General features: G+C 41.0%; 1 protein-coding gene and 1 long non-coding RNA gene across 3 annotated transcripts in view; one reads left to right on the top strand and one right to left on the bottom strand.

Annotated features, from left to right (window-relative positions):
* Nucleotides 1-14,226, top strand: part of LOC116061250 — an 18,223-nt gene extending 3,997 nt beyond the window's left edge. The window contains exons 2-3 of the long non-coding RNA XR_004107682.1: nucleotides 703-705; nucleotides 14,198-14,226. This is a non-coding gene — a long non-coding RNA (uncharacterized LOC116061250). The remainder of the gene's footprint in view (nucleotides 1-702; nucleotides 706-14,197) is intronic.
* On the bottom strand, nucleotides 3,633-26,066 carry LOC116061248 (transient receptor potential cation channel subfamily M member 4-like). 2 transcript variants are annotated; one of them, XM_031315323.2, is made up of 29 exons: nucleotides 25,775-26,066; nucleotides 21,295-21,356; nucleotides 20,995-21,172; nucleotides 19,709-19,889; nucleotides 17,748-17,917; nucleotides 17,394-17,562; nucleotides 16,175-16,239; nucleotides 14,649-14,807; nucleotides 13,965-14,039; nucleotides 12,622-12,724; nucleotides 12,407-12,528; nucleotides 11,846-12,130; nucleotides 11,612-11,713; nucleotides 11,374-11,502; nucleotides 11,010-11,139; nucleotides 10,543-10,688; nucleotides 10,117-10,229; nucleotides 9,886-10,002; nucleotides 9,695-9,741; nucleotides 9,343-9,581; nucleotides 8,997-9,112; nucleotides 8,302-8,434; nucleotides 8,036-8,210; nucleotides 7,654-7,819; nucleotides 7,355-7,536; nucleotides 6,967-7,099; nucleotides 6,807-6,879; nucleotides 3,991-4,077; nucleotides 3,633-3,870 (listed from the first exon to the last, which is right to left on the bottom strand). In XM_031315323.2, exons 1-29 carry the CDS (start codon nucleotides 25,838-25,840, stop codon nucleotides 3,802-3,804), a joined length of 3,792 nt encoding a protein of 1,263 aa, XP_031171183.1. In that variant the 5' UTR covers nucleotides 25,841-26,066; the 3' UTR covers nucleotides 3,633-3,801. The 2 variants fall into 2 exon arrangements, with proteins under 2 accessions (XP_031171183.1, XP_031171182.1); XM_031315322.2 differs by lacking the exon at nucleotides 13,965-14,039 and having other exon boundaries at nucleotides 14,574-14,807; nucleotides 25,775-26,065.

The following is a 26,066-nucleotide window of genomic DNA, read 5'->3' as shown; positions in this document are numbered from 1 at the left end:
AAAGAACATATGGAAATGAGAGGGAGGGAGAAGCTCAATTATTGACATTAAATAATTCCAATTGAAGTTAATGAAGTTTTAAATTGATATAATCTTTGTTGTGGAGAGCAACACTTTATATACACGATTATGTACATATATACACACATTTGTGTACATATATACATGTATGTGTTCACATGTATGTCTCTTATTTATAATTATTTTGTTTCATTTATGTACGCATTTTTCTCTAATTGTAATGTAATTTCAGCACGTCTGTAAATCCCACAGAACAGATATGATCCAATAAAAATGGTGGCCTATACAATTACCACAGGGTTAAACCAAAATCTCTCAGACACAGTCTCATTGGCGAAGGTAATGTTTGCTTGCCAGTCCCAAAGCAGAGGAGAACATGTCAGAATGATGTATGGAATGGATGTAAATAGAAGGAAATCGAGATGATGGCGATCTGCACATGTGCAACAACTGACATTTCAAACAAATGCCTTACATTTGAAGTACATTTTCATTATGAAGCCAGATGAGACAAGGAGGAGAGTCAAGTCAGTAGCATTGCAGGTTGTGTGAAATTAGGAGTATTATAATCAAAATAACTCCAAATCTGAGACGTGAGTAGTGAGACACACATGCTCACTTGTACATGGGTACATATCTTTGCACATGCAGCCGTCATGCAGCGAGAGGGCAGTAAGGCAGAAAGTGATTACACAGCCTCTCAGTGTGAGCTGCTGGTGCGATTGACAGGTGGCCCGGTCGGCTATTTACAGTAAAGGCTCCTTCAACAGCCCTGCTCTACTATGTGACCTTCAATAGAGCTCTGGCACACTGAAACTGAGCACCATGGTACACCTTTCACACTATCCATATCCCCTTCGGTCTACAGAATATCCAACTACCTCACTCCTATGTTTTAATCACTTTCCCCTCAGTGATTCTCTTGGTATAGTTACATAATTTAATGCCATAGTTAATTCAGCGTAGTGCCGTTATACTTAGTTTCTTGACACAAATTAACATGTGCGTTGAACCTGGCCAACTCTTGCCACTTGTTTCCAGACTTTGTGCTAAGCTAAGCTAGCTGTCTGCTGGCTCATGAGAGTGTTCGGCAAGAAAGCGAATGTAGTGTATTTCTCAAAATGACTTAGCGTTATTCCTTTAACAGTAAGAGAACTCATTCATTATACTGTATACACAATTTATTGAACAGAATAATATAATTTAGCAATACACATTCACGATTTAACATTTAAGGTTGCTAAAAAGTAACTGAATCCAAAAGTATTAAACAATAATGTGCACTGAATGTAACATTATCAAAAGTTTAAAGGGGTGATAGAATGCAAAACCGAGTTTACCTTGTCATAGTTGAATAACGACAGTTCGGTGGGTAACATGGACATACAGAGAACCTCAAAATCCCATTGACACCTCTTTCCTCTGCAAATCTCACAATTTGAAATTGCCTCTGAAAATGGGCGAATCCCAGCGAAGCTAATAGTTGACGTCAACTCGGTGGCTGTACCTTAATTGGCTCTGGTCTGTACCTCTGTCACGCCCCGGTCGTGGAGCTCCGTCAGGTCAGCGGTAGTTGGTGGTCTAGTTACCGGGTAACTGCGAGTGTGGCAGGCATGTTCCCTGATATTAATACATTAATTTATGTTTTCATTTATATTGCAATGTAAATAATACACTTAACCAGTAGCGGAGAGACCAATCGGGAGAGACTGGACTTTTCCCGGTGGGCCGGTAGCGTTTCGAGGCCGCGAGGGCCGGTCTGATATGCAAGTTCTTAGTAACACCATCCGGCGGCCTGTGTGTGGCCGCTGCCTGCTGTTGAAACTGTGCAGCCTCTGCTCAACCCGTATGGCTAGCCTCAGCAGCGGGCATCATTAGACTCACACACTGTCACATACTGTTAACGTTACCGATAGACTTACAAACGTGCGGCCAGACAGTGGCTGCCCGGCCGAGGGCAATGGAACGGGAGTTGTGGATCTAACCATGGATCCGTGGATCCACTTTGGCAACACGACTGAAGCGTGGTGTTGCGACGTAATACATCCATGGTTGATGCTCCACACCCCTGACTGGCAGCTGATTGGACGAACGTGTCACGTGGGTCTGGCTACTCCCGAATTTCAAAACGACCATCATGGCGGCTCATTCAGAATACGATCTCGTATTTTACGAAAATAGTTCACTGAAAGGTGTTTCTGAAAACATTTTAAGCGAGAAATAGGCCATACAGTTGCTGAATCTGTCTTCATTTCAGATCGACAAAGGTCAGTCTGAAAGATTTCCATCTACTTCTATTGGATAGTCGCGTCGCGTTTAACGGATTCATTTGCATAAAGATGGGCATCGGCCAGCTTTTTGACGCACAGCATTTTTTCAAATGCAGCGCCGTCTTCCTGGGATGCTTTGCGGGCGCGTTAAAGTCGCTTGACGTCACCCATAGGAATAAAGTGTTGCTGTTGTGCTGTGTTGCCGTGGGCTTCACTCTCCGCTAAATGTCCCCGCGCTGAGACACTGAACTAGCTACAGCACAAGTTGTAATTCCTTGTCTGGAAGTGGAGCTTTATGTCCCAAAGATAACGTTACAACAACACTAGTAATGAAAGTGTTGAAACTTTGCATTGGTGTGTGTGTCTGTGTGTGTGCGCGACACGCTGGAGGATGACTAAACCGTGTCTCTGGTGCTTTGTACAGTAACATTAGTTGATGAGTTTAGCGACTTTTTTCACAAAAGCGACTAGCGACAAATCTGGCGACTTTCTGTAAAAAAGACGCCAGTATTGTCGAGCATGCGAGGTATTTCTCTCCTGTGGCCCACCAAAACAGTTCCCTCTCTCTTCTGTTCTGTGACTGAGGAGCAGAGGAGCCAGCGTAAGCTGAGAGGAGCAGCCCCTCCCCTCTCTCCTCATGTGCAGCAGCACTGCGTCGTTGTAAACCAACCAACCAATCAGCGCACAGCTCATCTAAATATTCATGAGCATACCATATAAAGGGAGAAAACCTCTTGTTTCATTCTAGGGCTATTTCACAGGGTTGCATTAGCGAGCACAGAACAACACCCGGGCCATTTTCAGCCCAACCAATGTTACATACCCTATTAGGAGACTTTAAGGAACAGTGTGAAATACCCTATATAATCATTCTATCACCCTTTTAAATATAGCAGTAAAAACCAATATAAGAACCTTAAAAACCAGCGACCAGCTCAAAACTACAGCAATAAAGACATGATACATAAAATATCATGCCACTTCATAAATACATACACTTGACTTTGGCATTTGAATAAAAGTTTTTAAAAAAAAAAATCAGCTTTGATAATAATCAATGTAATAAGTAGTGATGGCTGATACACTTTTTTCAGTTCAGAACAATGGAAACAATTTGGTAACAGAGTCCAGTGATGAACATGGCGAGCAAACAGTGAGACTGGTGCAGGCCTGGAATGTCACCATTTTAGGGGCAAGGCCACTTGACCTTTGGTATTGTCATTTTTTTATGGCCATCAAATAAAACAATGATTTTAAGACTATTTGAGTACAAATAATCTTAAGTGGGGGGGGGGGGGGTTATTTGATATTTACAAATAATTATTTGATCGTGAATTAATGATCGTTTAATTTGATCCTGAATTGTGAAACACTTTGTAAAGTCATTTTCAGCTTAAGCAGTGTGGGCGAGGCATCAAGGCCAAAGTGAGGAGGCACGGCGGTATGATATCCCTGCCTTGGAATAATGGGTGGGTAGCATGGGAGCAGCCAAAGTAAAAGCTCTTGAGTCTTATACCAACCCTGATAAAGGCATTACCAAGGCTGAATCAGGTGGAACTGGAAGACGAGGGTGACGCATCTGTGTAGGAGGAGAGGCAGAATATGGTAAGTGAGGGACAGGTTAAGTATGAATGACTCGAGGCAAAAACCACTCCATAGTTTCTGTGAAGAATGTGTGCTTTGATTTTGCACCACTTACTGTAGGTGGAGGACGAGAAGGTTTGAACGTGCTGCCTTGTGCCAAAGTATCCACAATCCAGCTGAGAGCATGTGAACAATATTCCATCTGAGAAGGAGGATCAAAAGAGCCAAAATCTGTTTATTGACATACAGTAACTCCAAGACACCTGAGGGCAGTAGCGGTTTTTGGCACGGGCATGACACATGGGGGGGCGGCACGAGCACTTAAGCCGTAATGCAGTTTTCTATTATCTATCATTTCACTGTGGAGAAAGTGCCGTGCACAAACGCTGTGTGAGAAGGGGAAAGGGGGGTGGTGGTGTGGGTGGGGGTGGGGGCTGAAACAGACTGTGTTGAGAACTAAAAGTAGGCTAGATAGTAGAAGTTCACGAAAGCAATCCAACTTGGTAAAAAAAAAAAAAAGACAATGCTGCTCTGCCAAATGTCTTCAAAGGAATGAAACATTGATAATAAAGAACAGTGATTTAATAGTGATAAAGGGATGGTGCACTCCCAGGCCAGTGGGCATTTGTATCCGCGCTAACGGCTCCTATAGTGGTCTTTGCTCCAGTCTGGCACCGGACACCCTGCGATGCCATCCAGCTCTGCGGCATATCCATTGAAATATTCACATTTTACATGAAAAAAGATGTGTCCAGTTTGGGACGTCGCATAGCATTACTGTATGTGCTGGGGTACATTTTCACATAATTTATATGAAAGTGGACACGTGAGTATTACCCCCATATTGATATAAATACACCCAAAACATGCTTTTAGGGATATTTTAGTCAAATATAGTGATTGTGATGTCATAATGCAGCAACAAAGTAATCTGTATTTTCTGTCTTTAAAAAACTACTAATCGATTAAATGTTAAGGCTGTTGATAGTCTATTATTATAGTCTAGTATATTTTTTAATCAATAAATCCCATTAAAGACCCAAACCACAACCTGATAAATCTTCTTCCTCCAAAAACACATCAATGAGCAGCATGTTGTTAGGAAGTGATTAGCTAGTAGTACACAGGTCATACTGTACGTACAGGTAGCTACAGTGCATGCAAATACGTAAGTCAAGGTGCATTCATTTACTAAAATTTGTTTTAAGACTGACTTGAAAAATAAAAAATCGATTATTTTCCCAGGCCGCCAACACACATCCTATACGCATGTTAAAGATTCACGTTTTCAATAAAAATAAATGGGCTTAGGAATGTTGGAAAGTATAGAGAGACAGCTTTGGGCTTTTTTTTTTTTTTTTTTGTTTGGGGGGGCTGTAGAAGTAAGTAGGTGCGGACTCCAACGCTTGCTGTAACTTCGTGATTACTCTTCTTTTTTGTTCAAAATATAACAAGATTAAAAGTCGTAAAGGAGTGAACACAGAAGTTGTGGGAGTCAGATGAGAAAAAAAGAGCTTCAATGTGCACGAAAGTAAATCAACACACAGGAAAGCCCGAACAAGGTCCGGACATATCTTGCCAACATATCTTTGTCTAACATCGCCTTATATCGTTTTACAAGGAAGATCCTCCTCCTGTGGGACGCTCCAATGATCACCCTCAGAACATGCGTGTAAATCTTCAATTGGCTATTTTCGAGGTTAAGACCACCTCTTTTGGGATTTTTCCACTAGATGAAGTCATTTAGCTGATCTTGCGTTTCGAGCGCCTACACTTAAGGCTTTTGGGCATGGTGCCCGCCATAGCTTTTTGTGGCTACAGCAGCGGCCATCCTACTGTGGCTGTAACAATGGTAAGCCATCTGTGGCTGTTTTGCAGCTGCACAGCGACAACTGAAGGTGATCCAAGGAGGGAGAAGGTCTCTTCCTTACACAAACTAAAATACATATCATCTTTTATCTAGTATCATATTTGTTGTACATTGTATATTTCCCATAACTCAATAAAAACAGATTTTATCACATTTTCCCACAACAGGGAGGGCAGAATACATGTTGACATTTCCTGTGAATTGTACATCTTTGAATCCATACTGTGGGATGTTTTCTTAATTAATGCTGTAAAATATATTGTATAATAATAAGCAGATGACTTTTAAAGTACTTGAGAAATGTACACACACACACACAGTTGTGGCACTATCTTTGTGGGGACCCGCCATTGACATAATGCATTCCCTAGCCCCTTACCCTAACCTTAACCATCACAACTAAATGCCTAACCTTAACCCTTACCCTCACCCTAACCATAACCTAATTCTATCCCTAATCCTACAACCAAGTCTTAACCCTCAAACAGCCCTTTAAACTTGTGGGGTCCAGCATTTTGGCCCCACAAAGCTGTCGGGAACTATTTCTTGGCTCTGAGCAGGTGCTAGGCAACCAGCAGAGACTCTAGGAAGTCACTGGTTCAAACCAAGAAATAACCCCCGCTAAGCAGCAAACTGTTGTTTTTACATTTTTTACATTAGCCATTTCCCCCTGTCACTATGCTTAGCTAAGCTAACCGTCTGCAGGCTGTACAGTAGCTTCACACTGACGTTACAGGTGAGAGAGTGGTCTCAATCTTCTCTTATAACTCTCAGCAAGAAAGCAAATAAACGCATTTCCCAAACTATTCCTTTAACAAACATGTGATTTACCATTCATGAATAAATACATATTTGATATCAATATCAGAACATAGTGTTCTAGTTGTCATGATGTATATCACCGAGCCCTGCTATATCTAGATAGGTGACCTTTATCCTTTCTATAGGAGAGGTTGACTGAGCTCTTTTACAGCAATGCCATGTAAGTATCAACAACGACACACGTGATAAAGAATGATAAACTCAGTTAAATGATATGAAAAGAGTGCTTTCATTTTTACCTCATTCTCCAGAGCCCTCAGCCTGTGGTCAAAGCTTCTGCTTTCAGTCACATGTTTAAGCACATCATCCACTCTAAAAGAAAAAGGAAACATTCAACTCAGTATAATGGAGCCAAAATCATTTCACTGCTACAGTGTTGGTGTAGGAAGGTGTGCTCACTTGACAGACATCCCTTTGAGCCTCTCTGAGTCACAGCTCCTCTGGAGCTTGTTCTGGGCCGACAGGAAGTCCTCCTTCTGAATGTTTTCCCACGTCATTAGCCTGTTAGCTGCTTTCCCTCTTAACTGCAATACTAATAAGAAAGGCAAAGAGTTTTATCATTGCTATCATTCAACTCAAGCATGGCGTTTCCTGAACCAACCAGGAACCACCATGGTTGAGTTGAAGCAAACAATTATCCAATTCCCCTTTAGATTCTGCCATTAGAGATACTGCATTTTGTGGGAAGCTACAAAAGGCAACAACTAATATTGTTAGTTTCGGAGAATTACGCAATAACTTTATAGCATTAATTAGACTAACTTAAGACTCCTGTTCAAATACTGACCAAAGTGCAGAATCTTGAAAGAGGGCACCTTGCGGATAGCCCTCTTGATAAAGATGTTGATGTGAGAGAGGATGATGAAAGGAGGAGCCAGGGAGGGAAGGGAGTGGTACTGAACAATCAGGTTGTAGCGCTGGAACTTCCAGTAGATGTCGCTGTGAGCCTGCACTTTATTGAAGGTGTAGCTGGGTGGACACAAAGAGAGCAGTGTAAAGAGTGATGTGTCGAACTGTAGACAACTTACAGCATGTTGATGAAGCCATGGAGACAGATTGATGAAAACCTTGCTCTTTGTTCTTTACCTAAACATGGCGATGAGCAGGTTAATGAGCAGGATATTGGTGGCCAGCAGATAAATAACCAGCAAAATTACCACCAGCCAGTTATTAGACAGAGTCCTGCACGGCTCCTCACCATTCTGGATCAACGTCATGTTATGTGTGCAGTCCATTTCCCACGACTTTTTTACTGCAAAGGACACAAATGTATACAGAATAATCAAATATGTCCTGTCTTTTGATTTTATCATATAAATCTGCTATTGGGATACTGTGGTGATTGTTAAAAAGCTGCAATGGATATAGAAAATGCCCTGTACAGGCTACAACATTATTCTTAGACTGGTTTAAAACTGGAACTATTATTTTCTCAAGATGCATGGCACACAAACACAAACACTTATACCATCCATCTCCTCCACAGGGATCTGTCCAAAGATGTGCAAGTACGGTCTGTAGAAAACCCTGCGAAAGATGCGGTCTAAGTTCGGGTCGTAGGAGTAAAGCAAAGCCTGATTGGCTACTCCATATGCTATGAGCCACACCATCATGAAGAAAAAGAAGAAGAAGACATCCTTCATCTAAAAAAGGATGAAATAGTTTCCGTCATTATAATGCCAACATCCTGCTGAATAACATTGGTATGATGTCAACTTAGGTAATGTTTCTCACCATCTTGCCAACAATGATGATTTTTGGCCCCAGCTGTTTGTGAATGGCAAAGATGTGGAGGAGACGAAGGGTGAAGACCATGTAGCCCACACACAGGACATCCCGGCCAAATCCATATGACCACGTGAACATCCTGAAACACAGAGTGAAGCAAATCAAATGTGATAAACAGAGAGTGGTCAACTTGTAAAACAATCCTACAAGCTTCATTTGATACATCATACAGAAACTGCACTTTAAAAATGGTTCACAACTAGAATTAGAATCTTAGTGAGGATGGAAGTGAGGGGCGTCTGCACACTTTGTATTTACCGGACTCAGGAGAACAGGATACACAAGATGATGTATAGGATAGTTAAGACTTGTCTGTGACGTGTGTAATTTGTTATGACGTGGTTTTGGTCTGATTTCTGACCAGTATGCTTTTCTAGTAAAAAAAAAAAAAAAAAAGTCCCTGATAATCACAGTAATCAACTCAAACTATTAGGAGCTTAAAACTCAATTAGGTTGACCTGTGAATATTTCACCTTGTGACGGTGACACAGACAACAACACATTGCTCTGTTTTACGGTGTCAAGAGCCAAAGCCATTGAGAACAAATTTGTGTAATTCTGCAACATGAAAACCTAAAATAATATTGTGAAAGGTTTTGGCATAATCCTGCAGTAGTCCCGTGCGTGGTAGTTGCGTGTACCTGCAGATTACTCCCATGATGAACAGCGTGATGGCAGTGAGGTCAAACTTGTTCCACACATCCTGAATGTACACTCTGATCCTCTGACGGTAACTCATCGACCCCAAAAAGAACGTCTTTAGAGAAGAAAACATCAATCAACTTAACAGATCCATAGATGAAGCACAGCTATGAACAGAAAAAGCTCTTAACAGTGTTGAGTGTGCATGATCCCTTTCAGAAAGCTATTGGCATAACATTTAATGTGAAGTTATGTTATCACGTATCTACTTTTGCAGTGGCTAAATGTGAAGTAGATGCATTAAGCATAACATTTGATACAAGTACGATGTCTCGCAGCACTCACCTGTCGGATCTCCTCACACACAAAAGTGAATACCCAGAAGTATAGCACATACTCGGAGACGGCCAGACCAGAGACAGGCGAAGGCTTGAAGTCCACCAACAAAACATACGCAAACAGCAGGAGGAAGAGGAAGTACATCAGGACGTTGCCCAAAAATGTGGTGACAGGTGCAAACCAGAACTGTCGCCATCTTGACACTACGTATGGACGCTTTGGGGGTCTGTGAGAGTGGAGTCTGCCTGTTAAGTAAGGTTAAGGTTATTGGACATGGATAAGTAGCTTCTTTCAGTCATAACTGAAAATGATAATTCCTGCAGCTTTTTCAGAGATGATGCCTTCAAACAGAACTCACCTTTGATGGCTGCTGTCCTGATGTTTTGTCCTGGTGAATCAACTTCCCTGGTACAACAATTACATATTTTTAATGAATAAACACTACATCAATGAAGTAATGTCCATTCAAAACTGGGAGGCCAGTGTCGTTAAAGGCAAAACCTCGCCATTTGACAAGCCAAATCTCTTTAGAATTATTTAGAGTCTTACATGTGGTTGATGTCGGCAAAAGAGAAGACGGTGTTGCCGTAGAGGCTGTCGCTGTCCTTGCCCAGCCCGTCCTCGTTAGGCTCCCCTTCCTCCTCTTCTTCCTCTTTCTCTTGTTTCCTGTTAGGTTGGAGTATGGTGTAAAGTATCACTCCTGAAATGTTTACAAATCTTCTGAATGCTAATAAATAAATAAATAAATAAATAAATAAATAATACTATTGGGAATTTTACCTGAAGGAGATGAAGTTGGTGTAGCAGAGGACGGGGCAGAAGAAGGTGAGCACGAGCTTCCACACCTCCGTGTTCCTCTTCATGTCACCCCACCAGATCTGGGACAACAGAGCCTGGACCAGAAGACACAATTAGACCATGTTCACCAACTGCAATTCATTTGCGTAATATAAAGTGGCTGTAATTATATCATTATTCCTTAATTATGCCCATGCTATTTTTTGCAATTACGGTTACAATGAATTAAAAGAAGCAACGAGCAAGAAGCACGTTATGAGTTAACCATTGGCAGAACATATATGTCAATATAATGGAAGGGTTTCATTTATGCGATTTCAACAAACGTAACTGGTCAAACTGCCACAACGTGACTTGGTTCCATTTCTCCCTTACATATGTCACACAGGTGTGAAAACAGTGACAAACCTGTACTCCGTCGTGGCTGAAGAAAAGTCGGGCGTCGGCGCCCATGCCCATCTGGAGGCAGGTGGTACCACCCCAAACTGGAGATTTCCTAATTAGCAGGGTGAATGAGCGACTCTCATTGCTCCGATAGCAAGAGCCGAAAACATCTGAGGAAAGGGAAAGACAAGTGCATAAATAATTTGGTTGGATGGAAAATCCTTATTCTGAAAATTATACAAGGGACGTGACTGCATTGCTTCATTTGACAAGGAATTCAAAAACGTACCCATTACCACAAGCAACATAAATACTTGAATAAAAAGCGTACATCTACATTCACTCACGTTACTTAACTTACTCATAAGGAGTGGCCAAATAACACCAAAACAATAAGGATGTGAAATGTAATGTCTGATCATCATTTCTGCACCTTTTTTTCTTTTTCTTTTTTTTTTTTTAAAAATCAGATGGTGTGTTTATGGTCTCACCATGTGCCAGGTTCTCAAACCTCTGGGCCAGGTCTTTTGTGGACAGTTTGGCCTCAGTCTCCGTCTCCAGCTTGGACAGTTCCCTCAGAATCTTACAGCCACCAAGAGCACTCAGCACAGACTCCCCTGCCTGGGAGAGACAGCAAAGGAAGTCAGGGCATACAAACTCGATACAGTATTTGGCAATGAAGAGGATGTTCATGAACATTTTACTAATGTCAGTCAGTTGGTTTAAAGAATTGTATGTGCTACGGCAGGCACAGTTGTGAGCCTGATTGCACCAAGAGCATAGAGGATTGTCATGTTCTTATTTCATAAAGCCGCACAACCAATTTCTGCTTCCTGTAGCTCTCAAAAGTTTTACCATCTCCCAGAAGTAAGTGGCCATCTCGCTGCGGTTCTGGAGGACGGCCCAGATGAAGAGTGAAGCCCAGGGGAAGAGGCAGCGCCTATTGCGATACAAGCATTCTCCTTGCAGCAGCTTACTGGCACGCTGGGAGGAAGAAAAGAAGAAGGGGAGGGGGTATGAGATTGACAGGGATAGTTGGCAGTGGTTCATTGGTTTTGATATATGTCTACATATTAAGAAATGTTAAGAGTACCCTAAAAGCTCTACTCTTGACTGAGGTCTGTTCTAAGCCCAAAGCATCGTAGTAAAACGGCTGGCAGATGTCACCCATTAACAGTTCCAGGAGCTCTGCAACCTGAGGGAAAAACAGGGGCAGAGTAACAAACAAACAAAAATGTATGTGTAAACTCAAGCTTTATTTACATTGTTTTTGATTGCAAAACTAGATCAGAGGCATGGCATGTTGCTCTCGTCAGAAAAAACAAACCTCAAAAAGGGTGATCTCCTCTGGGCCACTCTTTTTTTTCTTTTTTGCCACTTTGGAAGTGGAAAACTGCCGGTTTGAGTCAGCTACGGTTCCCAGCCGCTCCGCTAATTGCTGCTGAAGTAGCTGGTAAAGCACCGTCCCTTCAGCCACTGAGCGGTAGAGGCTTTCCAGCCTGCCATAAGTCAGGTAGTCCAGAATGTTGAGGCCATTCTCAGCGAAAAGACGCACAAACTGAGGCTTGTCGTTGATCAGGGCATCTGTCATGGAGTCTTCCAAGTCTTCATACTATTTGATTGGGTAAAGGTTATAATACAAGATTTTAAAAATACATTTTCACTTATTTCATACCAACAATGCCATTACACAGCAAGGCTAAACATGTTTTATTGGGTAGCTCTCCTGGTAGAGCGGGCGCCCATATATAGAGGTTTACCCCTCGACGCAGTGGCCGCGGGTTCAACTCCGATCTGCGGCCCTTTGCTGCATGTCACCCCTCTCTCTCCCCTTTAAAGTCTAAGCTGTCCTATACCAGTCTTGTATAAAGACACACATAGAACACACCTTCCATTGGATGTCTCCATTGAAGAGTTCACTCTTGGCAAAGCCAACCCTGTTCCATGTGACGGCTAGCTTCAGCTCGTCATTGTAAGGGCTGTCCTCCTCTGACGCACGGTGCCTACTAGCTGAAAAACACAGAATTACAGCACAAACATCAAAATAAAGACATGTTGCCACATAAAACAGCAATATCCATAGTTTAAATTAAATGGATGTACCTCCCACCAATGATTTGAGCAGGAGTGTATCAAACTCATTTGGGCTGTCCTGCTCTCCATGGTAGATTGTAATTAAGTCTCTGTGCTGGTAGATGCTCAGAGCCTGGAGACCCAGAACAAGGATACAAGACAAACAGGAATATTGAATATATGAGCATAATACTTGGCGATACTGAGAAAGAGACTAAGCAGACAGATAGTGATGGAAAACGATTTGGTGACAAAGGGTATTGTCAAATCCATGATAATGTTAAGTGTAAATAATTGGCCAGCAAGTAGAAAAGAATCCTCCTGAGTTGAAAAGATAGAAAATCACAACACTGATAATGTTATTACATTGCAGATTTAATAATCATTAGGACACTGAATGAGTCAATAACCAGCCACACTGGCAAAGCAGCAAAGCATTTCATAGTAGTGGAGTTGATGATGTTACATCAAATCAAACTCGCACAAATCATTTTTTTAAAGCTGCAGCTGGGTGTGCTGGGAGAGCAGAGAAGCGAACATGTATTTATGTCACTTCCATTCAAAAAAGAGGGATCAGCCTTTTACATTGCATTCTGGGAATTTTCTAGTCAAATTTCTAGTGTGTAACGGCATGTTCACAACCAGGCGTCAGGCACATCATGATGTTGTTATTTCGGGCATACTTTTATCGGTTTATTGCAATTAAAAAAGCTCCAAACCGGCAAAACACATGATCCCAATATGATCCCACAGTCAAACTCACCCGATTAAAGCAAGGTTAATATTAGCTTTGCCTTGGTGTGAACACAACATAATAGTGATTTGTCCTCAGGAAAACCTGGAGGATCACTATAAAATAGTAGTGCATTTGCATTTGATTTCCGTTTTGACTACACACAATGCAGCCAATCCTTTTTCAGTCTTGTGTTACATAAAAGAATCCGATTATGCCATATGAAAATTGACTTCCAAACCACAGCTTGTGAGTGAGTTAATTGCAAATAGCAGCAACAACTAAATAGCAGCAAGCTGTTTCAGAAATGTGGGACAATCTGAGACAGGTAGTAGCTTTACATCTACAGGCACGTTAGAGAGTCAACAAATGCTCATTACATGCAACAATTATGAAGTGTTGGATGACATGAGCAACATACTGATCATTTTGCTGTTCTTGGAGCCTTAGCAGCAGCAGCAGCAGCAAGGCTAAACAGTATAAGCTTGCTCTGAGGGTTATGGTAGAATAAAAAAATACTTTGTCCACTTGGAAGCATAAATACATACAGCAGGTTTATTTGCAATCTGCCCATTATATTATGAAATATCCTTGTTCTGCATGTCACATGACAACACGTGTCTCGGGCCACAGCTCTTACCCGTTCAACTAGTTTGTCTGACTCCGCTTCAGAAGGGAAGTGCCGCCTAACCCTTTCTGCCACTTTGTCTTTCAGATCTTCGTTGGAGGATCACTATAAAATAGTAGTGCATTTGCATTTGATCCGTTTTGACTACACACAATGCAGCCAATCCTTTTTCAGTCTTGTGTTACATAAAAGAATCCGATTATGCCATATGAAAATTGACTTCCAAACCACAGCTTGTGAGTGAGATAATTGCAAATAGCAGCAACAACTAAATAGCAGCAAGCTGTTTCAGAAATGTGGGACAATCTGAGACAGGTAGTAGCTTTACGTCTACAGGCACAGTAGAGAATCATCAAATGCTCATTACATGCAACAATTATGAAGTGTTGGATGACATGAGCAACATACTGATCATTTTGCTGTTCTTGGAGCCTTAGCAGCAGCAGCAAGGCTAAACAGTATAAGCTTGCTCTGAGGGTTATGGTAGAATAAAAAAATACTTTGTCCACTTGGAAGCATTAATACGTACAGCAGGTTTATTTGCAATCTGCCCATTATATTATGAAATATCCTTGTTCTGCATGTCACATGACAACACGTGTCTTGGGCCACAGCTCTTACCCGTTCAACTAGTTTGTCTGACTCCGCTTCAGAAGGGAAGTGCCGCCTAACTCTTTCTGCCACTTTGTCTTTCAGATCTTCGCTGGGACCCGCCTCGCCATCTACCTCGCCGGAAGACTGGCCAACTTGGGATGATGACAGATTCTCCAAGACATCGCTCAAGAAGTCAGCCAGGCCTCCAGAGCCAGCCAGCACCAGCCAAGGCATGGAGGTCTTCAGAGAAAGATCCACTCTCTGATAGAAATTAGGATAACAGAGAGACATTTGTTACAGAATACAAAGGCATAATATCTGCACGATCTGCCGTTTGTATGTCCAGAAGTTGACACCCAAATGTACGCGGATGACACGGTCATCCCTGCACATGGAAAAGATAGATATGAGGTGGCAGGTAAATTAACAGCAGCAATGGCCAACATTTCTGACTGGCTCTCAGAGTCCTGCCTGACACTTGACATCAGTACAACTGCCTGTATGTATTTTATAATAAAAAAAAATGGAAGTCAGCCAGATATCATTAAGTGGGAAAGGATCCAGACTGTGTCATTTAAGAAACGTGTGACACAGGTGTGTAAAACTGTCAAATTTAATTTAAGGAACTTTAGATATATTAGAAACCAGCTGTCCTTACATGCAGCAAAACCTTATATGCACTCAATTATTCTTTCACACATGTCATACTGTATCACAAGCTGGTCACAAGCTGGAAAAACAACACTTGCTCCACTGCAAGCACTTTACAAACAAACACTCAAGGCATTGGACAAAAAGCCATCAAGTTATCAGTCACCACTGTAACATATTTCAAAGACATAACCTCATGAACTTTGACAGTTTTGTGTTTCTTGCTGATATTAGTCTAGTCTATAAAGTAATTAATGATTTGGCCACACCTCCATTCAATGTAACGTAATAAAGAGTTGAATGAATGTTTGTATCACTGCGTTCAGACAATGGGAGGAGAACTAAGACGACCAACAGAGGTGACTGTGCAGTACAGCACAGATCTACTGAGTTTGGCAGATCAGTCTTCTCTATTAGAGCCACAAAGTATTGGAACTCAGTACCAAGAGAGATCAGAGAACGGAACAGCTTTGCTAGTTTTAAATTCATCAACCCAATCATGTTCCCGTCAAGCATAAACCCAAACAGCTAATCTTAATGTTGTGAAGTCCTGTTGTAGTGGTGTCTTGATGTTGTGATTGTATTGTTGTGGTGTTTTATTGTTGGTACTATTGTTGTGGAGTTTTAATGCTGTGAAATTGTATTGTTGTCTTCATGTTGTGGTTTTTTTTGTCAGAGTGTCTTGTTTTTTATGTTGTGATGGTGAAGTTTTATACTGTGAAATTGGATTGTTATCCTTTCCTGTTGTGTTGACGTTTTTTTTTTAATACTCAAGTGTTAGGTTTTCCTTCTGACAGAGATGTTATTCTCGGTTTCCTGCCCTGGGACTACAGATGAAAATGAGCTTATAGCTAACTGTGGTGCAGCTAAAGAGCTGCGCATTCTCCCTGTCAAATAAATAAATAAAGTAAACCATTAAAACTGACCTAATCATTTCCTTGTGGTAATCAAGAAACATAAAAAAGCAGTGACTGTACCTCCATCATGCTTGCCTCCCCTGATATCAGCATACAAAGGACAGGGATGTCTATGCCGCTGCTGCCTACAAAAATACAACATTTTTACAGTTAATTCATACAGTGCAATTGTAAATTATTTCTTTATAGACGTCACTTTAACGCAAACATAGTCTCGCTTTGCCAGACCCTCCTCCAAAGCGCACTCCACATAGCATTCGGGCATAGGAGGAAAACGTGCTCTGGTTTATTGGCATTTCTTTAAACCAATCACAATCGTCTTGGGCGGTGCGAAGCAACGGAGAAAAGCTGCGGTGCCGCTGCAAAATAGGCTCGGAAGGAACTTGTTTTGGTAGAACATGTGAAAGTTTAAAAGTTGTTTTAGTCATGCAACAGAAAACTCAGATTGGACAGATAGTCTGTCTGGATTTACCCTGCAGAGATCTGAGAAAAGGTTAACCATAGTCCTCATATAGCGACCAGAGTTTAAAATGCCAACACAAAGGAAGCCCAAGGCAACGGACATCCGGCGTAAATGAGTGAAATCTGGCGGATTTACCGGCGGCAACGGAGCAATACCGGAAGTGGAACGTCAAGGATATAGACTAACATAAAACATGATGATCATGTTTGCAGACAAACTGCATATATTTCTTGTAACACACAAGCTAAGAGACAGCAATAGACACAGAAAGAGCACTCTTTATATATATTATAGCTTGATTTCAGATGTTAAAGAGCCATGTCTGAAATTGATTGCGGTGGCATGTAATACCAAAAGATATCTTATCTTCACATGCAGTAATCAAAGATCACCACAAGAGGGGCACAAATCGGGGATATTTGTGCATGGAATGTTCATGGTTGAGAGAGCATTGTACCCTTGAGACATATCTCAGTTTTCTTTATGTACAGTTTACACAAATAAATACATTCTCGGAATATTATTAAAGGCAAACCAGAGATAATAGCAACAGAAAAAAGTTGAAGATCTGCTATTTCAAAATCAGCCAAGATAATGTGTTATCATTCTTCATGCATGTACACTGGTTTCCCATATCTGGCAATAACAATAAAGGAACAACAACACAAGAGGCAAAACATGTTTAGGCCTACTTCCTCCAGTCATAAGCGTCATATTTTTGTCAGAGAGTCCATGGCAAACAATTCCTCTATTCCGATTCTACACACAATGCAAAACATTATGACAAAACATATATTTCATAATCCCATCTCTCACCGCCCGTGCGCTGGTGGGAGATGTAGTCCTCCAATTTAGCCCTGAACCCCGTCTCTGCTCTAGGTCCCACACTCCCGTCATCCACCAGCAGGAAGGCCTGGTAGTTGATGTCCAGGCAGCAAGTGTCCGGGGACAAGTTCTGGACATGGTACTTAGCAGGAAAGCTGCCCTGCAAGAGGAAGAATCCAGGGATATGATATAGCAGGGTTTCCTTAACTAATGTTAATACATTGGAGGCCTGAGTTTGGTGGATACCAAGATACTTATAGTGTGTAAATTGTTGTCTGATACAAGTAAACAAGGTATGTTTTGCACGGTAAATTTTTAAATACAGTATGGGAGTGCCTGTACAACCTGAGGGTTGACCAGCTGCTCTCTGTTATGCACCAGGCCCCAGGAAGTGATGCCCAGCGCCACCACCTTGTTGAGGGACACAGACGAGGCTGCGGTGGCATGATCCCTCACCGCCTCTCCGACACACCTGCCAACACCTTCACGCAAGCCTGGCGTCATGATCCACGCTCCTGGGTAGAGCAGTCAAACAGTGAGTGCGAGAACAACAGAGAAACTTTTTGGTTGCAGGAAAGTTCTTGAGAGAAATGAGAGAAGAATGTCATGACATGAGTTTTGCAGGTCAAAGCTGGAATTGTACGACTGAAAAATGGCTCAATTACCTCTGTACTATCAAGGACATCACCAAGCCACTTAACTTATGAAATTGGATGTAAATTAGCTTACATATTCTTGATTTTATAATAATGTAAATAAGATAACAAAAAAACACAGTACAATGTAGTGAGATTTTATTTCTGCAGTTTAACCCATCCTAGTATTAGGAGCAGTGGACAGCTATTTATACAGCATCCAAGGAGCAACTTCAGTGTCTTGCTCAGGGACACTTTGACATGTGGCCGGAGGAGCCTGGGATTGAACAGTCAACCTTGTGGTTATGGCGCAACCACTGTACTTCCGAGCAAGAAACATCCCACAGATCGATATTTGAATTTCTAAAAGTCTGCTTTGTAATATGTATTACATAATATTTGCATAAAGTCTGTGTTGATACACACTGTCCATCTGCAGTGTGTTACCAACAATATGCCTGAATGTTTTTGCCTGTGTCTATTACCTCTGGTTTGACCGGGAGCCTCTGAGAGAACAGCTTGTTAAAGTGAGCTCAGATGACGGGAGATCAGTATCGCTGTGTGCCACCTGCCCTTGGCACAGTATTCGGGAGGAAATGGCCATTGTAGTACCAAATTAGGATTGGACCCCAGGGAGTCATGGTAATGGTACTACATTTGGTAACAGCTGTATTTGTCCTGCAAAAAAGGTTCTACGTCTTCCAAGAACATGTTGATTCATTATTTAACATTTATAGTCATTGTTTTTAGTTAGTTTATTCTATTTGTTTTTCAGCCAAATTTGGGAAGACCCTTGATAAGCCTTTTAGGCTTTTGCCCTCCCCTGGATATTCTGTTATTAATATTGCTCTGGTAAGGTAGTAATGCTCTCCTAATAAAGTAGGACTTTATGTGCTTATAAAATAAATTAATGAAATCAGTCATGTTTTTAGAAATCTTTACAGGGAACTGACTTCATGTTGAGATTCGCAAGCAGAAATATACAAAACTGAAAGGCCGTCAGTCGGTCAGTCAAAGGATGAAATAGCCTCCAGTACGCACAATCCACTGTCACAACTATCCCACTTTTAGTTCATTAGCTGTAGAACATACATACAAGCACATAGTATAACTAACATATCTGTCTATGGCAGGCAGGAGGAAAATTTAAGACAGAACATTTAAGATTACATTTAAGACTTTTTTTTTTTAAATACATTCGAAAGGATTATATGCAAACTATATGCAATGCAATCTGCAGTTACCCTGACATTAAAAAGGCACACCAATCAAAATAATTTAAAATTTGAAAGGGAACAGTTTGTAAAATCATGACATATGCTGACCGTAGACAAAACACACACAAGTTGAAGCTAACGGATATTAGTTATACTATAAACCCGAGGTTTCTTCCTAAAAGGGAGTTTTTCCTCGCCACTGTCACACTACATGCTTGCTCTTGGGGGAATTGCTGGAATTGTTGGGTCTTTGTAAATTATAGAGTGTGGTCTAGACCTACTCTATCTGTAAAGTGTCCTGAGATAACTCTTGTTATGATTTGATACTATAAATAAAATGTATGAGTACAACAATACTGTTAATTGGCATGTGACCTATGACCCACTTGCGTACCAGTGTTTGAAGTGGTGGTTTAGCTACTTCGAAGTTAGTTTGCTTTCACAATATGTTTACCTGTGCTTTGTGAGGCTTTCACCAATCCCTGTCTGATGACCTCCCGCACCCAAGTCTTCACCTTTGCCCTGCCTTCTCCACCCACTATAGAAACCACCAGGTTAGGTATAGGAAGGCCCCAGTGGGCTGTCATCAGGGTGTAGACCATAGCCGGGGGTGTGTCCCATGACAGACGCAGAAACTGATATCCCCAGGAGAGACAAAATAGACATTTGATTGATTAAAAAGGAACAACCACATTTCAGAAGTTGATAATTCATTTAAGTATCAAAACAAGTGCTAAATTATACTACAGGTTCTTAGGATCATGCTAAAGGAGCTTCTCAGTATAGAAATGTGATCTCACTCTCAGTGCATTGTGTGTGTTTACTCAGGTGCAGCAGTAGGTTAAAGATTAGGAAAAGCAATGTAGTGACTACTAAATCTCTTGGTGCATTTGTATCATTATTTGGCATTTGTCTTTAAAACTAGAGATGGTCCGATACTATTTTTGCTTCCTGATACTGAAACCTAAACTTGCTTATCGGCTGATACAGAGTACTGATCCTATACCAGTGTGTTCATTTTTTATTATGTTTTAAAAGCTGTATACTACTATCCCTGTATGGATGTGATATTAATTCTATCTTTGTTGTACGGCCTGGCTCAGGTTAAACTTTTTGTGAAATATGAACTAGAGCTGGGCGAGAAAATCAAATATCCCGATATTTTTTACCAAATACCTCGATATTGATATTGTAGCGATATTGTAGGGTTGACACTTGGTGCTTTCACAAAATATGCACACAATGAGATTTTTGATAAATAATCATCAGTTATGTTGATATAGTAACTATGTGGGTAAAGGCAAATAATAGAACAGCTAGAACAGTCTGGTGTGTTCGGAAAATGACATCACTCTACTGTAATGCAGCCTTTAAAACCAGGAAAAGACAACACTTGTGTCATATCAGGATATTACGATATCCAAAATGTAAGACGATATCTAGCCTCATATATCGATATCAATACAATATCGATATATTGCCCAGCCCTAACATAAACACAACAATGATGCCATAGAGCTTTCTTTTATTATCCAGTTTGACAGTCAGTCATAACGGAAAAAGAACATAAACAACTTTACTTAAAGTAGATTGTCTTGGGGGCTAAATTACGTGGTATCAGATCAGTAAATATACTCCAGTACATTTTTTTTTAATTTAAAACACGAAAGATTTGATCATACTGTAAACTCTAAAGCATTTAATGAGCCATTCAGAGAACAGAAGAGATAGGTCACCCACATAGCTAAGCCTCTTGCTGGCTCCTGCGAACTGCAACTCTCCAAAGGCATCAGTCGGGTATTCAGACGAGTGCTGGGCGCTGTCCCAGTGGTTGACAATTGCTGTGCTGAAATAGTCACCGAGAGCCACAGAGCCATGGGCCTCTCTTGCACCCCCGCACTGGCAGCGTGTGCCATTACTGAGAGAGGTGAGAGGATTATGCGTGCAAAAATAAAAAAAAAAAACATTATCATCCTTTTACACTCCCCCAAAGTAAATAGAGAGATATTGTCAGAGTGTGCTCCACAGAGTTCACATTACCTGAAAGAATCTTCTACAAAGGTGGTGCACACTCTTTTCTTGATGATTTTGGGGATCCAAGTCTGAAAACATTTTAAACAGGTAAATACACTGAAATTATATACAGGTTATTTCAATTTGAAAGAAGTTTAACTCCATCCCTACCCTTCTATGCCTGGAAATCATGTGGCTAGGAAACTGTTAAAGTGAGAAATGTTGACTTTGGCTTAGAGATGGTGATACACTGGTGAGATATGACTAATATGTTTAACCCTTGTGTGGTGTTCATATTTTTGTTACACAGCCAATGTTCCCGGGTCTGGTGGACCCACCACCTTATTAGGCTTTTAAATCAATACAGCCATAACAATTTATGTAAAAATACTTAACAGATGTTTACTTTAGCTCAATTACCAATGATATATACATCATTTATGGTTCATATTTGCCATTCACCCCTGTGAGATCACATTTATGATCATTTGAAAGTGCTTGAAATATAACAATTTTGTAAATTTGTGTGGTAGCACAATGTGTGTGGTAGCAGGTGCAGAAAGACAACATAGTTTCATAGCACCTACAATTAAAAGACACTCGGGTCCGAACACCTCATATGTATGCAAACATGATGGCTCCGTTCCATTTAGTTGTGCCAGTGATCCCTGTCAGTGAGCCAGTAGTCTACATCAATGAAAGTTAATTTCCAGGATAAAGCCTGACATCCAGCACGTCCCTCGCCTTTCGATCTCAGTGTTTCCGTTCTCAAAATCCCTTCGCTAAACAACAACAAACTTCGTGCTAGCAAGATACACCCTGAAAATGGCAAATTGTGAAGAAAATTTGGATCGTGCAACAAGGCAAGCCTTTCGGTGAATGATTGTAAAGATTTACGAAGAATATGTTTTACGGCATTTACTCTCTAACTGGGATGTTTTGGGACCGACTGGCGGGATGGCTATGGACGAAGTACACTGTACTGTGTGAACAGTTAACTTCATTTAATATTTTAGGTGCCGTTTTCTTTTGTGGGGTGCAAATGTTCCACGAAAACAAGTTCCTTCCCGAGACTATTGTGCAGAGCCACCGTCACTGCGTCCAGAGCTATACTAGAAAGTATCTACAGTGCTGTGGAGCTATAGGTCTGGCAGCGTGACTAGTGAGCCCATTGGCCAACTACTAGAGCCCTGGAACTGGCACGCCTAAACGGAATGCAGACATACTGTAATTACTGTTATTACTGGTTGTTGAGTGAAAATATTTCTACTAATACTTTTACATCTTGTTTTCTTTTTATCATTTGGATGGTGCCATGGTATTAATGGTCTGCTGCTTGAAGAATGAGCTACTCTACTTTTAACTACATTTAGGAGGTAGTAGTCCATTCTGGTAGATTTTTCCTACCTGGCAGAATGAGTTACTATACTTTTATTCCCATGATATCCGTGGGTTGTAGTTTACGTATGCTTCTCACATCTGACGTGAGTAGCGCAGCTAAAGGTTGTTTTTTTGCTAGAGTAGGAGTAAGTGGCTAGCTCATCAGACTAGTCTGACAAGAAGAGCGGGTAGGGCCAACTGTCGCAGCAGTAGCATAGACTGTACAGTCTATGAGCAGTAGTCGAGTGACGCGCATGGTCGCCGCGAACCGTCTGTTCTTTCATCGGATTGCGGCCAGAGCGGATCAAAGAACGGACTTCTTCTCTACTGCGGTCAAGCCAGCCGACACTCGGATCTCCGTGGTCAACTCAGCCGACACTAAACTTGTAATGCGCTCTTATTCCGGCACGCGTGGTAAATGCATTCAAACGGCCGAAGTTGGCGAGATGATACACATTGGACTACTTCCGGTTTTCAAAATAAGATGTTAATACAAAGTACATATAAAAACTAGTAATGGATTATATTCACCAGAAGTAAAATACATGTAACCTGTGTCTGTCCATTATACAAAACAAATGAGTGAATTGTGAAAGGAATGTATAGTTTGAGTTTACAAGAATACAACAATAATTCCAGACTGATTTATTTCAGGGGACACCTCTGACTACACCCATATTTAAAATCAGGCAATTAAACGGTATCAATTTGGGGATTTTTGGAAGCAAAGTCCCATACTTCTGCTGTAAAATGACTCAAAATATGAAACTGGAGGTGCTATAAAAAGACTTTGGTCCATAGTTCCAGGCAATGACTGACATATTTGAGTACAGGGCATCACTTAATACTGTCATACTGAAAATCAAACAATTTTACTGTATAATTTTGGAGATTTCTGGAAGCAAAGTCCCATACTTCTGCTGTAAAATGACTCAAAATATGAATTTGGAGGTGCTATAAAAGGACTTTGGTCCATAGTTCCAGGTAATGACTGACATATTTGAGTACAGGGCATCACTTAATACTGTCATACTGAAAATCAAACAATTTTACTGTATAATTTTGGAGATTTTTGGAAGCAGAGTCCCATACTTCTGCTGTAAAATTACTCAAAATATGAATTTGGAGGTGCTATAAAAAGACTTTGGTCCATAGTTCCAGGCAATGACTGACATATTTGAGTACAGGGCATCACTTAATACTGTCATACTGAAAATCAAACAATTTTACTGTATAATTTTGAAGATTTTTGGAAGCAAAGTCCCATACTTCTGCTGTAAAGTGACTCAAAATATGAAACTGGAGGTGCTATAAAAAGACTTTGGTCCATAGTTCCAGGCAATGACTGACATATTTGAGTACAAGGCATCACTTAATATTGTCATACTGAAAATCAAACAATTTTACTGTATAATTTTGGAGATTTCTGGAAGCAAAGTCCCTTACAGCTGCTGTAAAATGACTAAAAAAATGAAACTGGAGGTGATATAAAAAGACTTTGGTCCATAGTTCCAGGGAATGACTGACATATTTGAGTACAGGGCATCACTTAATACTGTCATACTGAAAATCAAACAATTTTACTGTATAATTTTGAAGATTTCTGGATGCAAAGTCCCATACTTCTGCTGTAAAATTGTTTGATTTAAAGTATGACAGTATTAAGTGATGCCCTGTACTCAAATATGTCAGTCATTGCCTGGAACTATGGACCAAAGTCTTTTTATAGCACCTCCAGTTTCATATTTTGAGTCACTTTACAGCAGAAGTATGGGACTTTGCTTCCAGAAATCTCCAAAATTATACAGTAAAAATGTTTGATTTACAGTATGACAGTATTAAGTGATGCCCTGTACTCAAATATGTCAGTCATTCCCTGGAACTATGGACCAAAGTCTTTTTATAGCACCTCCAGTTTCATATTTTGAGTCATTTTACAGCAGAAGTATGGGACTTTGCTTTCAAAAATCCCCAAATTGATACCGTTTAATTGCCTGATTTTAAATATGGGTGTAGTCAGAGGTGTCCCCTGAAATAAATCAGTCTGGAATTATTGTTGTATTCTTGTAAACTCAAACTATACATTCCTTTCACAATTCACTCATTTGTTTTGTATAATGGACAGACACAGGTTACATGTATTTTACTTCTGGTGAATATAATCCATTACTAGTTTTTATATGTACTTTGTATTAACATCTTATTTTGAAAACCGGAAGTAGTCCAATGTGTATCATCTCGCCAACTTCGCTACTCGATCTCGGCCGTTTGAATGCATTTACCACGCGTGCCGGAATAAGAGCGCATTACAAGTTTAGTGTCGGCTGGGTTGACCACGGAGATCCGAGTGTCGGCTGGCTTGACCGCAGTTCTTCTCTCCAGTAACCAATCACTGCAACGCAGTCGCGTTGTTACAAAATCTTGGAGGTGCGCCGCGGCAAGGCCATCAGACCGACCGCAAGAAGCGTGAAACAGCTAACGTACCTGAGGGAATGAAGAGTCGCCGAACAAAGCAGTGAATCAGCGGAACAAAACGCTTTTTTCCCCTTGATTTTCTCGCTGCGGTTATGTTCCAAGCATAGCCTATATATTAACAGTCTATGGTTCCAAGACACACATAAACACGCCCTATACATTAGGGATTATGGGTTAATGCAGTTTATCCTGTCCGTCTTTTCCGCAACTAAGTAGCCCTAAACTAACGTTAGCTTAACTTTCGCCGGTTTGACAAGTATACAGTTAGTCAATCGCCTGGTTGACACCAGACCCTTCTCAGTTGTAATTTGCCGGAAGTTCGCCAGGGTTTTCCCAGGCTAGTTAGTCAACAGACATGAACAGACACTCTTAAAATATACTCTTAAGATATAATATATCTATACACACACACTCACACTCACACACAACGCGACAGTTGCTCGGTTTTCCCACCAACCCTAAACTTTGAGTGTCATGTTACTACAATGACGTATCGGTCCAGCAAGCAAACTTGTGTCCGTCGCTCCTGACTCAGAGCCTCGGGGCATAACGTTAACTGACAGCCACAACTTCCACTTAGTAAATTCCTCTTAACCGCAGTCTTTGACAAAACGCCGCCATGATATCACAACAGAAGCAGTTACAATCATACCTGGTCCTTAGATTTAGCGTTGCAGATTTTGTCTCCGCTGTTGACTTCTTCTCCTGCGTCTATCATGTTGTCGACTTTTTGATAGATAGCGGCAGGAAACGACTTCAGGAATTCTATCTCTGACCACAGGCTTATTTACCGGATTTCCGAAATTGAATAAACCTAAAACTATGGAAATGCCATCCCCAAACGTTTTCTTAGCAGTCCGAGAGGAAACGGATGTAGAGCCACAGGTGAGGGTGTGGTTGAGGCACACATAGTAGGCTATAATTGCAAACACCGTGCTCCAAAC

The sequence above is a fragment of the Sander lucioperca genome, chromosome 22 (assembly GCF_008315115.2).
Source record: "Sander lucioperca isolate FBNREF2018 chromosome 22, SLUC_FBN_1.2, whole genome shotgun sequence".
Classification (NCBI taxonomy): Eukaryota; Metazoa; Chordata; class Actinopteri; order Perciformes; family Percidae; genus Sander; species Sander lucioperca.
This window is presented reverse-complemented; position numbering and strand designations above follow the sequence as displayed.

What these genes read in the sequence shown, in the direction of transcription:
- LOC116061248 (XM_031315323.2), bottom strand. Translation starts at nt 25,840, where the DNA reads ATGATAGACGCAGGAGAAGAAGTCAACAGCGGAGACAAAATCTGCAAC. An exon ending in AGGCGGGTCCCAGCGAAGAT is followed by an intron (nt 14,040 to 14,648) that starts CTGAAAGACAAA and finishes TCCAACGAAGAT; the next exon opens with CTGAAAGACAAAGTGGCAGA. An exon ending in CTCAAAGGGATGTCTGTCAA is followed by an intron (nt 6,880 to 6,966) that starts GTGAGCACACCT and finishes TTTTTCTTTTAG; the next exon opens with AGTGGATGATGTGCTTAAAC.